Below are 14,298 nucleotides of genomic sequence, written 5' to 3'. Positions count from 1 at the left end.
CCAAGATGTAGAGGATGTCATTGGGCATTTTGAAAAGTGTCTTGGTGGGAATGAAGAACCCAAAACTGCAAAGGGAATTCAAGCTACGTTGCACTTGGGTTCAGAAAGACTTGTTATCACCATATAGCCTGGCAGTTCCACTCCTAAGTACACTCTAGGGGATCTAAAAACTTACTTCCACACAGAAACTCATACATGGAAGTTGGTAGCAGCATGATTTCAGCTGATAAGTGGATAAGTACAACGTGGTAAACCTATGCAATGAAACATTACTCAGCCATAAAAAGGAATGAAGTGCTGACACATATTACAGCGTGGATGAGACTTGATTCCATCTATAGGAAACATCTAGAACAGGTGAATCTGTAGGCAGAAAGTATATTAATGGTTGCTTAGGGCTGGGGAGAGGAGTTAGTGGAGAGTGACTGACTGATAATGAGAATGGGTTTTCTTTTTGGAGTGATGAAAGTGTTTAGAATTAGATGGTGGTGGTAATTTCATAACTCGGGATATACTAAAAGTCACTGAGCTTACACTTCAAATCACTGAATCTTATGGTATGTGAAGTGCAGCAATCAAAATTTTTATATAGGGTTATTTGCCACATTCAGGTGTAAACCTGTGCTGCTACTGGGAAGGCTAGTTGGTAGGTCTTCACAGAGATGGAAAGGGCGCACATTAATTGAAGCCCTAGGCACTCCATCTGGAAAGCCAACAGGTGAGCTGAGCCCAGGCACAGATCACAGTGGGAATGAGACCCTGTTGTAGCATGAAGGTTGGGCAATTATCAGTGCAGGCCAGGCTAGCATGTGGGAGAAAGATGGCAGGAAGGATAGGGGATAGGTGGGGGTGGGACCTGCTTGTGCTGTGTTATGGCAGACTTCCCACTAGGTAAGGCTCTGGGGCAGGGCTGTTGTCAGAGCGTTAAGTTTGGGACCCTCAGAGACTAGAACGCTAGCTCTTGAGTGCCTTTGTAGTTTAGGATAGAAGCATAATAGAGGTAGATGTTGGAGGGAGGTTGATGTCTTTAAGAATAGGAGGTGGCTTATCTGTTGAAAGTTACAACTGTTTGTTGAAGGGCTACATTTTTTGGTTATAATCAGTGTGATCACCTGCAGTGATTATCCAGGTTCAGGGTAATGGCTCTTGTTGACCTTCAGGGGCTGGGTGCTGCTTGGCAACTTTGGCAGGCGCACACTCCCCAGGGAGACCATTATCTGTGGCTTTTGGTTGCTGAGCACATTTCAGAGCGTTGTCTTGAAGGTGCTTTGGGGAGTAAGTAACTTTGGTGATCTCTTGCTGCTTTTTCTGTGCAATTTAAAAATGGGCACTAATCAGATTAAATACCCATACTTGGGATTTTTTTTTAATTGACTTTATTGGGGTGACATTGCTTAATAAAATTATACAGGTCTCAGGTGTACAGTTCTAATCATCTGTATATTGACTATGTGTTCACTGCAAATCAAGTCTCCTTCCATCATCCTTTAACACCCCCATACCCTTTTCTGTCTCCCCCCCACCTCCCTTTCTAATGAATTTTTTTTTTTCCACTTAAAAACCACTTGCATGATCTTGGTTTAGGCCTCAGACTAGAGCTTTGCAAATGTCTTACAGTATCTCAGGTCTTAGTGGCTATTTTGAGGCCAGTCTGTATTCTTGGGTCCCTGTTGTGGAGTATGGAGTTGAGGGTGGGCTTCTGTAAATCCACTAACTTCTTTGTTATTTAGGTATCTATCTGTAGGTTAAGAAGCTTTCTGGGTGGAGGATGGGTTCTGTAAATTCACTAACTTCATTGTTATTAAAATCACCTGCAGCAGAGTCAGAGCATACATTATGCCCAGTGGCTAATTGGCTCGTTTATAACACTGATCTTTCATGGGAGAAGTACTTCAGCTACCAGGCTGGGAGGTGGAGGTGGGCATATTTGTGTGAGTTGTTTATAATTCTCTGTAACTTGCAAGTGAACTGACTTTTAGTTTCCCTTGTATATACATACAATAAAGTCTAATCTGTAATTGCATATAAAAGGTTATGCCTTGAGCTCAGGCTATGAAGCAACGGGTTGCTGGTTCGATTCCCAGTGGGGGCACATGCCTGGATTGTGGGCCAGGTACCGGGGGGCGGGGGGCGTATGGGAGGCAACCACACATTGATGTTTCTCTCCTCTTTCTCCCTCCTCCCCTTTCTCCAAAAATAAATAAATAAAATCTTTTTAAAAAAAAAAAAAAAGGTTATGCCTTGAAAAGGAGAACTCCTAAATATACTGCTGTAGAGTTATGAATTAGACCCTGGTGGTGGTGGTGGTGGTGGTGGTTGGAAATGGAACATGATGACTGTGGTTCTTTGCCTTTGACAGTTGTGGTTTATTCTAAGTTAGTGGAATCTACACTTTTGACTTTCTATTTTCCTTTCAGATGGACTAGGTGGTATTGGAATGGGGTTAGGACCAGGAGGGCAGCCTATCGATGCCAATCACCTGAATAAAGGAATTGGCATGGGAAACATAGGACCTGCAGGTGAGAATTACAGTTTTGCCTTGATTGAGTATTTGTGGGGAAGTTAAAATTTACTATGTAGTTAAAATTATTAATTATTGGGTAATTGGACATTGAGTAATTCAAAAGGAATAAAGATTTAATTGGTACAAAATTCCCTCATCTCTGATTCATTTTGATAAAAGGCAGTATTTTGTATTTTTTCTAAGTTCAAGTTTCTTTCTAAAGCCATCATACCGTAGCATTTTATCCTTGCCTGATCTGAGCAGAGATAGTTAAGCCATTTGATTAAAGGAGGCAAGCCAGAAAGTTGGTCTTGCTCGAGGTCACACTATCGGTTAGTGACAGAGACTATAGGTCTCCAACCATGGGACCACAGCACTGCTGTAGTCTATTACCCAGACTCCCTTGGGCTCAGGCCTTGATGTTGATATAGCTTTTAGAGGTGGGAGCATTGGTGGATGCAAAAAAAACATCCATTGTGGGTGCTCACTCATGGTGAAGGGCTCATTGCATGACAGCATGGCTGTTGGAGGCCACTAGACATGTGATGCACAGTGGTGTTCAAGAAGATAAATACCTAATGAATGAAAGCTCGGAAATGCAGAATAAACTTTAAACTTTGCTGTTTAGCATTTGCATTTCTCTTTAATGAGGCATTTATATACTAAGAAATATTTTATTTTTATGACTTCAGACCTAGATCTTTCTTGAAATCCTTTGAATTGCAAGGTGGGGGTCCGTCTACCCTGCTACTGTCAGTTCTATATATTGCTTGTATTCCTATCAGCTGAAACTCTGGAGCTGACCCCGGCGGCCTGGGCCATCACCTCAGATGGCTCTGCTACTCTCAATCAGCATACTCTTCTGCCTAGCATCTAAGAGGAAGGCTGGGGTTGGGGGAGGAAGCCTCGATGTTTTTACAACTGCTTTTTTCTTAGAGAATTTTAGCTTTCACAGGGATTTTAAATTGACTTCTTCCTAAAATAAGCTTCTAGTGAATGTTCCCTAGTCTGTACCTGATAATTACATTTCATGTTTAAAAAAAACTGTCTGCCTTGGTCATTTAATTAAACTATGTGAGCCCTACAGAATTTTGAGTCATAAAGTGATTATTCTGTTAAAAGCTTGAGTAGTTTTCCTGGAATGTGATTGTTTGACAGTCAGGATGGTAGGGCCCTTACCCCTCTTTTCTTGACAATTAAAATATATTAGTAATCAGGGATATTTTATACGTCTGCTGGTTTAGAATTTCTTGTCTTTTTTAAGTTCAAAATGTTACTGCTTTGACGTAATTTTAATTTGCATTGACTTTTTTCTTTTTAAGGAATGGGAATGGAAGGCATAGGATTTGGAATAAATAAAATGGGAGGTAAGAAATTTAACACGAAGTACAAATGTAATTGCTTTTAGGTATGGTTTTCTCTTTTCCTCCCTCTTTCTTTTCTCTGAAGCTCTGCATGAAATTCTCACTTTGGTTTCCAAAAAGTTTTAGTCTTGAAATTACTTTCACCTGTTGATCCTTCCCGTTGGGTATCTTGGCTTTTGGGTCTGGCTTTCTCACTTACTGGCTCTGTGACCTTGGGCAAATCACTTCATCTCTCTGGGCCTCTTTTGACTGCCTATTCCTGGAGGGGGTGGATCAGACCACTGACTTTTTGAAGGCAGTAGCATTCCCCACCCCCACCTCATCCCTGAACTTTGGTAAGTAAGTTTCTGGCAGAAGATACAAAATGCCCAAGATGAAACTTGTGAGAACAGTTTTCTGTTCCTGATCAGTGTAAGTAGTCTTTAGGGGTGGTGCTGAAATGCAAATTCTCTTTCAGGCATGGAGGGGCCCTTTGGTGGTGGTATGGAAAACATGGGTCGATTTGGATCTGGGATGAACATGGGCAGAATAAACGGTAAGACAAGTGTTACCTTCCTGCTTGCTCTTACCTTGTGCTGGCTGTTGGCTCTTGGGTGACCTTTAGGCAGCAGACCCATTTTAAATAAATGATTCTCCCCTTCCAATTTTTACTGAATCAAATGTCTTAAAATTGCCTTAAATATCAGTAAAATTGTAAGTTTGTGTTTCAGAAGCTAGACTTAATGGTAGGTGAGTGTTTATTCTCTTAGTCACTAAACTCCTGTTGTGTTCTGAATCTTCCCTAGTAATTGTCCAATAAAATTTTAAAGCTTTCTTATTGCCTGTTACACTAGGAAACATTGTATAGACACATGTGTTTAGGTTTTGCATACTTTACAATGGTCTCCAAGTGTAAGGGATTAGTTTCTTTTGACCATTTTGATATTTATGTCTCCCCTGGAGTGCTGGACTGATGGGTCCTTGATCATCTACTCTGATGAGTCTTGTGAGCAGAGGCATTAATTTAGTTTCTACATAATGCAAAGTTTTATGTATTATCATTTAAATCTTACTGCCCTTCCAACCTCTTAACAGAAATATAATGATAATATTAATTATAAAAACTGTGTTTTCATTTAATCCTTGCAAGAACCACATGATGTGTAGGTACTGTTATCCCCATTTCATCAGAAACTGAGGCCCAGAGTGACTTGCCTAAGGTCACATGGCTTATAATGTTGGGATATTGACCCGGGCTATCTGGCTCCAGAGTCTGGCTCTTAATATGCTTTGTTCCTGCCTTTTAGAATTGCCACTAGCACTGGCGTCAACCCCCCCCTCACCAGCAGAGCTGTGAGTGTGCCCTGAGAAACCTGTAGTCCATCTTTCTAAAATCCTCTGGGTGTGGTGGACTCTGGCCCACTGCTTACTTTATGTACATAACATCTTTGGAATGGGAAGTCATTAAAGATTTGGGGTTAAACCTTTCTTTGCTGGTCTGTAGAGCAAGCATACCTTAATAGGATGGACATTAACTGTCAGCTGGAAAAAGATATTCTTGATGAATAAACTGTTCTTCATGAGGTACCTTGTTCTAGAGGATGGGGAAAGGTGCAGGAAGGTCCTCATCATGACTTAGGAATGAGTTAGGGATGAAGGGGACAAAGGTCTGTGTGGCCAGTGTGCTCTCAGGGTTGTCTGTGGCTTGTGTGCTCATTGGATTTTTAATAAAAATGAGAGCTGGAAAAGTCTGGTTTGATAAAGTATTTACTCAGAACAGATTAGTCATTAGAAATGGGATTTGGGTTGTTACTTTGAGTAGACGGCTGTGATCTAGCACTAGATGGAAATGGGATGGGAGCTGTGCCGATCCATGTGGACAAAGTCCTGGTGACCTGGCAACTGGAATGAAGAAGTTACAGTTCTTGGCCTGGTGACTGAAGATTTAAAGGGCTGATTCTTGTGGAGAGTCCCAGTGAAGGATGTGTGTTAGGTTGTGTTCTGAGATGTTCTGAGATACTGATTGGACGGGATCAACTCTAGAGCCCTTGAGTACTAGGTCCAAGGAATATTTCTTCTTCTTTTTCTTTTTTTTTTTAATTTGAGAGAGAGAGGATGGGGCCTGGGGGCATGTTTGTTTGTTCCACTTATTGATACATTCGTTGGTTGATTCTTGTATATGCCCTGATCGGGGATCGAACCCACAGCCTTGGTGCATCAGGATGATTCTCTAACCAACTGAGCTACCCAGCCAGGGCAAGGAAAATTTTAATCACTGGAAAAAGTTGAAAATGTTTTAGATTTAATTTAATGTTTAGTTGATGACCATAATGCATATATTATAGTCACAGTTGCTGACAACATTAGACTAATTAAAACTTAATATTCTTGGAGCAAATTAGTCGAACAGGAGATGTCAAATCTTGATAGAGTGGCTGTAAAAAAAATTAATAAGTTTTCACATATCAAATAACAACTGATGCAGTATTTTGCAGTGAAATAAGAGCTCTCCTCTCTTTGGAGTACTTTGGAGTTCACACAGGGTTTCCTGAGCTCTCAAGGTCTGTTGACAGTTGAGAAGATGCGTTCTGAGGCCTTTGGCAATACCTAAATGCCTGCATATGACTTTCTTATCTGAAAAGGGGTGGGTGCTACCCTCTTCATGGGCTTGTGATAAGGGTTAAAGGAGTCCGGCAGAGCTCCATCTGTTATAGTACCACCCTGGGGATTCTTTTCTGCCCACCCAGATATAAGCTTGCAGATATAAGCTTGCACAAGCTACCTACCGTATTTTTCAGACTATAAGGTATGTACCACGCACCCCATCCCCCAATTTGGGAGAAATAATTATTGTTAACACTGCTGTTGAGTTCTGTTTACATTTACATTGGCGAAATATTATGTTATTAAATGTTTTACCACTTTTTTTTCTTCAAAATTTTTTTCTACTTTTCTTCTAAAACTAGGTGTGTCTTATGGTCCAAAAATACAGTAGTTGGATTGATTCAGACTGAATATAGAGTCCATCCATCATTGCCAAAATCTGCTGCATCTCTTAATTTAATGTTAGTCTCCTTTCTTACTAATGCTAGCTAGCCTCCTTCCATAGCCTTAATAGACTTATTTACTTCATTGAAAACATAGGGATATAATCATTTTCTTGTTATAATAAAAGGTGTTATTATATAGCATTTATTTAACCTGATAGTTCTAAGAAGCGGCATTAGTGAACTAGATTTTTTTAGCCCTGGCTGGGTTGCTCAATTGGTTGGAGTGTTACCCCACATACCAAAAAGGTTGCAGGTGAACATCCCTGGTTGGGGCACATGTGACAGCAAAACTGATTGATGCTTCTCTCACGTGGATGTTTCTCTCTGCCTTCCCCTGTTCCTCTCTCTCTAAAAATATATAAAGTACACTCTTTGGTGAGGGTTAAAAATGTAATTTTTCAAGGATCTCTCAGCATGAGGAGAAAAAGGTTTTGATATGCATTTTAAATCTTGCTTTAGCTGAATGTATAAGAAGCTAAGTAGCCAGTGATAAGAGTCATGAAAGGCTTTCTCAAGCAGGCAACATCTGTGGCAGGGCTTTTTCCATAGAAGCTAAGACCGTTATTTTTATTTTTGTATTTTGTTTCTTTATTGCCTGGTTTATGGTTATGGTCAAAAGTTTTGTGTTGTCTTAAAACATAAGTGAAACCCTGACTGGTGTGGCTCAGTGGCTGGTGGCATTGTCTTAAGACCAAAAGCTCACTGGTTCTACTCCCGGTCAGGGTGCATGCCTGGCTTATGGGCCAGGTTCCTGATTGAGGGTGTGTGAAAGGCAACTGATCAGTGTTTCTCTCCCTGTCTTTCTCCCTCTCTTGTCCTCTCTCTAAAAAATAAATAAATAAAATCTTTAAAACACCAGTGGAGATGTCTAGAAGCAAGGTCACTATTCTTCTTGCAGAGACAATGACCCTGTGTCAGAGAACTGTCCTTATGCTCTTTTAGAATGTACAATGTAGCTCTTTAGAATGTCTTTAGACATTCTTTTAGAATATCTAATGTAGCTCTTTTAGCTCAGTGTCCCCGCTGACAGCAGTTACCAGGAACATTGGTTTCTGGTTTCAGAGGGTGGAGTTTGAGGCAGTAAGACCTTTGTTTTTAAAAGACGTTGTAAAAAATAAATGCTCCTGCTGTCAGCATATCCATTCCAGTTGTTGGTATAGAAGTCCTGTTTTATTGAGGGCAGGTATGTATGTGCACACATGTGCATATATATTCAAATAGTGGTGCTTGTGTGTTACAGCATGGGCTTTTGCATGAGGTTAGGTTTCAACCTTTGCTTTGCTTCTTACTGAGCATGTTGACCTTGGTCAGGTTACAAAGTCATTTGAACCTCAGTTTCTTTGTAAAGGGGCAGTGGTAGTGGAGGGTAATGTAGGTATGTGGGCTGGTTGTGAGGATTCCATGAAATGGTGAGGCATGTGGCAAGAGCCCCAGAGATGTATCTGCTGCTACTGGGACATAAGCAGGCTCTCCTGCGGCCTGCCTTTGACCCAACATGCTCTGCGGGCTCCCCCGCTACCCCCTGCCAGTTACTGCAGTAGTGGGTGCTCAGTGAGCCCAATGTGTAGCTATAACGGGAGTTGTGAATTAGTCCTCTTTCATGCACTAAAGTAGGTTTTCAGGGATTCGGTTGAAGTGACTTTTTAAAAAATTTTTTTTAAGGAATAAAGGATGAATGTTGGTTTTCTATAAAAAAACTAAACATGCTGATTTGGTGGTGGCTGCCATGTGTGTCTATAAGAGGTTTTTGTTTTGTTGGTTTTTTTAAAAGATTTTATTTATTTATCTTTAGAGGGGAAGGGAAGGAGAGAGGGAGAGAAATATCAATGTGCGGTCGCCTCTCCTGCATCTCATGCTGGGAACTGGCCTGCAACTCAGGCATGTGCCCTGACTGGGAATTGAACTGTGATCCTTTGTTTCACAGGTCTGTGCTCAATCCACTGAGCTATACCAGCCAGGGCGAGTTTTTTGTTTTGTTAATGTGTAAAATATAATGGAATTCCTGGAAAGGCCTTGGGTAATATTTTTTTCCACAGAGCTGGAGCGTGGCAAGGGTGGAGGATTTGAGAGAGACTTTGCCAGAAACGATATGGGAATGTCTCGAAGCTTTGGAGAGCCCCTTGGCAGAGGAATGGGTAAGAAGGACCCCTGGGCCCTGTGCTAACAGGGTCCATCCCCTGGGGGTCCAGGTGTACCCTGATGTTGGAGGTTTTTTGTTTGTTTGTTTGTTTTTTAAGGCAAAGTCTGCTGGTGTTTCTTAGCCTTTTAAAAAATTGTGTGTTTTATAGACCTAGATAAAAACTTCTGGTCCTTGAGTTTTTATTGCTATCCATAGTACTACTTTGGTCTTTGCAGGTGGCTTCTTGGTCCACATTGGTATGAGATGTTTGCTGGATAGGGGAGTTGAAACTGCTGCACTTATGTAACAGTGGCTCTCTAGTTCTGGTGGAGATTGTCAAGGTCCTGCCAGTGGGGGTGTGGGTCTCCTTAGTCCAGGGTACTGTTCCAGCCAACACGATGGCATAGTGTGCTTTTGAAAGAGATTGGTGAGCCAGAGAAGTATTCTGATGTTGGAGGGTGTGGAGTATTAGCTGGTTGACATGCAGAGAAACTCTTGTTTGTGTTAGGTTGCAAAGCAGTTTTCTTCTTTATTACACAGGCATCTTCCCCTGTTTTGAGTTGAGGTTTTTCTGAGACTGCTTAATTCTCCTTCATTAGTGTGTTGCAAGGAGATTCCTGGGCTCAGAAGTTTTTTCTCACAAAGGTAATTTAGAGCATGGACTTCCCCTTGCCCCCCCTTACCCTATTCTTGCCCTGTTCTCCATTTTCACCTGTTTCTCATGGAACAGAGCAGATAAGAAGCTGCTATATTACAACCCCAGAGTGCTCAGCCTCTGTCTTTGTGAGACACTATGGGCCAGGTATGAAGATCTTGAAGCTTTTTCAGTCTAGTTTGTGTAAGCTGAGCTGTTTTAGAACATATGGAGGCCATAGAAAGAGTTGTCATTCAGCTCATTGGTGAGACAGGATTCTTTTCTTTCTTTCTTTCTTTCTTTTTTTTCTTAAGATTTTATTTTTAGAGAGAGGTGAAGGGAGGGAGAGAGGGAGAGAAACATCAATGCATGAGAGAAATATCAGTCAACTGACTTTCCCTACCCCCACCTGGGGACTTGGCCTGTAGTCCAGGCATGTGCCCTGACTAGGAATCAAACTGGTGACCTTTTGGTTCACTGACCAGTGCTCAATCCACTGAGCCACACCAGCCAGGGCGAGACAGGATTCTTAATTCTGTACATTATCTCTAGGACCCCCATCTTTGTGTTCTTCACAAAGATCAGAAACTACTCCCTCAGGGTAGACACTGTGTTTTGTGCGTGTGTGTGTGTGTGTGTGTATGTTTAATTTTTATTTACTGATTTTGGAGAGAGACGTCGATTTGTTGTTTCACTTACTGATACAATCACTGGTTGATGGCTATATATGCTGTGCCTGGGGATTGAACCTGCTACCTTGGCATATTGGGAGAATGCTCTAACCAACTGAGCTACCTGGCCAGGGAAGACACTTGGATGGAGACTTCTGTTTCACCTTTTTCCTGACTATGGTTAGGTAACTTGAATGACTTCCTCACATTTTACTAGACTGGTAGTGAAGAGAGAGATACACACACACATAAACACACACACTTACTCATAATCCCTATGTGACCAGGTCAGTTAAAAGTTTCTTATTGCCATGGCTAGTTTCGTTTTTGTGTTTGGAATGGTAGAGCATTTGTTTTAAATTTTTTTTTCACATTTTTTAAAATATATTTTATTGATTATACCATTACAGTTGTTCTATTCCCCCCTTCATTCCCCTCCACCCGCACCCTCCCTCCCCCACCATTCTCCCCCCCTTAGTTTATAACCACGTGTCTCAAGTTCTTTGGATTCTATATTTCCCCCACTATTCTTGCCCTCCCCCCTATCTATTTTCTGCCTACCCTCTATGCTATTTTCTGTGCCTTCTCCCCCCTTCTCCCCCTTCCACCCCCCTGTTTCTAACCCTCCATGTGTTCTTCATTTCTATGGTTCCACTCCTGATCTAGCTGTCCTCTTGGTTTGCTTTTGTTTTAGGTGTGGTTGTTAATAACTGTGTGTTTGCTGTCCTTTCACTGTTCATATTTTTCATCTTCTTTTTCTTATATAAGTCCCTTTAGCATTTCATATAATAAGGGCTTGGTGATGATGAACTCCTTGAACTTGACCTTATCTGAGAAGCACTTTATCTGTCCTTCCATTCTAAATGAAAGTTTTGCTGGATAAAGCAATCTTGGCTGTAGGTCTTTGGATTTCATGACTTGGAATACTTCTTTCCAGCCCCTTCTTGCCTGTAAGGTCTCTTTTGAGAAATCCGCTGACAGTCTGATGGGTACTCCTTTGTAGGTGACTGTCCCCTTATCCCTTGATGCTTCTAGGATTCTCTCCTTCATTTTGGTCTTGGCTAATGTAATTATGATGTGCCTTGGTGTGTTCCTTCTTGGGTCCAACTTCTTTGGCACTCTCTGAGCTTCCTGGATTTCCTGGAAGTCTATTTCCTTTGCCAGACTGGGGAAGTTCTCCTTTATTATTTGTTCAAATAAGTTTTCCACTCGTGGCTGTTTCTTTCCCCCTTCTGGTACCCCTATAATCCGGATGTTGGAACGTTTAAAGATGTCCTGGAGGTTCCTAAGCCTCTCCTCATTTTTTTGAATTCTCATTTCTTCATTCCTTTCTGGTGGGATGTTTTGTTCTTCCTTCTGGTCCATTCCATTGATTTGAGTCCCAGTTTCCTTTCCATCACTATTGGTTTCCTGTGCATCTCCCTTCATTTCAATTAGTTTAGCCTTCATATGTTCCTCTAATTTGTGACTTTGTTCCTCTAATTTGTGACTATAATCTACCAGTTCTGTGAGCATCCTAATAAATAGTGTCTTGAATTGTGCTTCTGAGAGGCTGGCAATTTCTCGGTCTCTTAGAGTTATTGGCTCTGGGACTTTGAGTTCTTCTTGTGCCATCTTTCGGGTTGTTCGTGCCTGTTCCATAGCAGGATCAGAGCTCCAAAGTGTTCACTAGAACAGGGCAACTAAGTCGCTGGGTTGTGACGTTGTATGTGGGGGCGGGGTCAAAGAGGGACAATGGCTCTCACTGGTATTGCAGGGCAACTAAGTCGCTGGGTTGTGAATGCTGTATGTGGGGGCGGGGTCAAAGAGGGACTATGGCGTCCTGTCTGCCGCCTGCCCCCACGGCCCTCACCGGTGCCACAGTTGCTGCCGTCACCGGGCCCACGCGTTTCCTCCCACTGCATGCGAGTGTGCCACCGCCATCAGCCCTTGCCCCCTGGGGCCTGCGTGGTCTGTCTTACTGTGCGTGAATATGCGCCCGAGGTCTTCCCCGCACCCCAACTGGTTCCGGGCTGCCTACGCGCCTGGGTCGGGGGCCCTGTCCTGCCCGACCCTGCTCGCTGCTGGCTCCGCCCCTCTAACCGTCCCCGTTGAATGGTTAGATGTAGTCGGACTTCTGTATAATTCAATTTTCTGTCCTTTGGGTGTGTCTTTGTTTCTCCAAACCTTTGTTGTATTCAAACTTGGTTGTGGGAGAAGGCACAGTGTTTCCACCTATGCCTCCATCTTGGCGGAAGTCTGTTTTAAAATGTTTTAAAATTATTGTCATTTGGCTGCAGATACCAATTTGTGACCAGCTGTGGTGAGAACATGATCCTGCTCCCACAGGGGCTTTTTTCTGCTCTAAGCCATTAATCCTTTGTTGCTCTGTGGTGCCTCTCTGTGATGATGCTGTTGGCCCCCTCCTGGTTCTTGCAGTGAGTGGCACAGTGGTCTGGTGAGGCTACTTCCGGTGGCAACAGGAAGCTCATTCTGTCTTGACCTGGATAAAAATGGCATCTGCAAGCCTCGTTCTCTCCTCCTACTTTGGCACCTTCTGTCTGATCAAGCCTGTGATCTGTCTTAAAGCCTCCCAAAATGACTATGGGCAAGAACAAAGGTGTTCATTCTGGAATTCCCTTTTTTATTTTATTTTCTGTGTTGTTTATATGACAGTTGAATCCTTTTGGTGCTCCTTTCTGTTGGAGGCTCCCTACTCAGTCACACTTTTCTCCTGTCAAGGCAGTAGATCTGTACTTGGTGCTGCAGGAAATACCAGTAGATGTGTGGTCCTTCACCTTGAGGGACATGATGCACCTGAGGAGACAATGCTAAGAGTGGCTCAGGTTAGCACTGGAGGTCATTACATTCAAGTGGCCTAGTAAGGGAGCTGGTGGAGGTGTTGATTCCCTAGGCCCTCGGCTGCCGTGTAAACAGCACACAAAGGCAATGGTTTTCTTGCTGTTCAGATTTGAAAAAGCACTGCCTTTGAAGGCTAATAGATGCACACTGCACAAAAAACCCTGGATCTGAGCAGGAAATGTGGTTTAAGCCAGAGGTTCGGCATAGGTAGAGGGTGTGCTGGCAGATGGTGTTGGTCGGATGCAGAGGTTTGGAGGTGAGGGTCTGCCTGGGACAGGAAAAATAGATTGAAATTGGGAGTCAGAGCAGGGAGGGCTGTGAATGAATGCCCATGGAATGAGTTTGGTCTTTTCTCTTTAAATCAGTGGTGGAACCATTGTGAAGTTTTTGCAGGGAGTGGTTTGATCTAAGTACTGTTCTAGGGAAGTGATATTAGGCCTGGGCCTACTGAGCAGGATCATTATTGTACTTCACAGTAGAATAAGCCCTATGCTGTTCTGCAGGCCAGATGAAGGTCTATTATTTCTTGGTGTACTTTATTGCCTCCCACCTTTAGCAGGTAGTTTCAGTACTAGAAACAGCTGTGTGGTAGGTTTAATCTCTTTGTGGTCATGATCATAATACTTGATGTGATCTGTGGGTATTGCTGCATTGGTGAGCACACTTCCAAGACCAATTGGGGGTGGCACAATGCACGTTTCTTATACATAGTGAAAGACTGAGAAGAAACTTTTAAAAGTTACCACTAATTATAGCATTTTACAAACATTAAAGAATTTTGGATGAACCGTTGGCAAGCAAGCAGCAGTGTTTTCTGTCTTGGACAGCTGAGTGTGTTGGGGGTTTTATTTTCCTGAGGCTTTGTTTGTCTCTTAGTCACCATCACACCCAGCTCCTTCTCAAGGCCAGTGGGCTCAGCTTGCTGAAGCTGTGCATGGCTTGTTAACTAGGTCACATTTTCAGTACTGCATGCTGGTGGTGTGCAGGGTTTGGGGCTGTAAGTATAGCTACAGCTTTAGTGTTCTAACAGTGAAGTATTGGTTGGATCTGGGTGGGTGAGTGAGTACAGGCTTTAGTCTTTGAGTACTGAGGGTCTGGACCAGCTTTTAGGAAAATTGCCACTAGCCCCATTCTTGC

At 42.7% G+C, this 14,298-nt stretch overlaps 1 protein-coding gene across 7 annotated transcripts in view; it reads left to right on the top strand.

Moving 5' to 3' along the window:
- Positions 1–14,298, top strand: part of HNRNPM (heterogeneous nuclear ribonucleoprotein M) — a 47,690-nt gene that overhangs the window by 26,401 nt on the left and 6,991 nt on the right. For 4 of the 7 annotated variants that reach the window (XM_037056577.1, XM_037056574.1, XM_037056572.1 and 1 more), the window contains 4 exons: positions 2,418–2,519; positions 3,826–3,870; positions 4,325–4,402; positions 8,933–9,031. In XM_037056577.1, the coding sequence (XP_036912472.1) occupies positions 2,418–2,519; positions 3,826–3,870; positions 4,325–4,402; positions 8,933–9,031 (324 nt within the window). The remainder of the gene's footprint in view (positions 1–2,417; positions 2,520–3,825; positions 3,871–4,324; positions 4,403–8,932; positions 9,032–14,298) is intronic. The other 3 variants (XM_037056578.1, XM_037056575.1, XM_037056573.1) reach the window with 1 other exon arrangement.

This window comes from Sturnira hondurensis, unplaced genomic scaffold, assembly GCF_014824575.4.
Source record: "Sturnira hondurensis isolate 20B ecotype Veracruz unplaced genomic scaffold, ASM1482457v3 Scaffold0009087, whole genome shotgun sequence".
Classification (NCBI taxonomy): Eukaryota; Metazoa; Chordata; class Mammalia; order Chiroptera; family Phyllostomidae; genus Sturnira; species Sturnira hondurensis.
The sequence above is the reverse complement of the archived record's forward strand: the minus strand, read 5'-3'. Positions and strand labels throughout refer to the sequence as shown.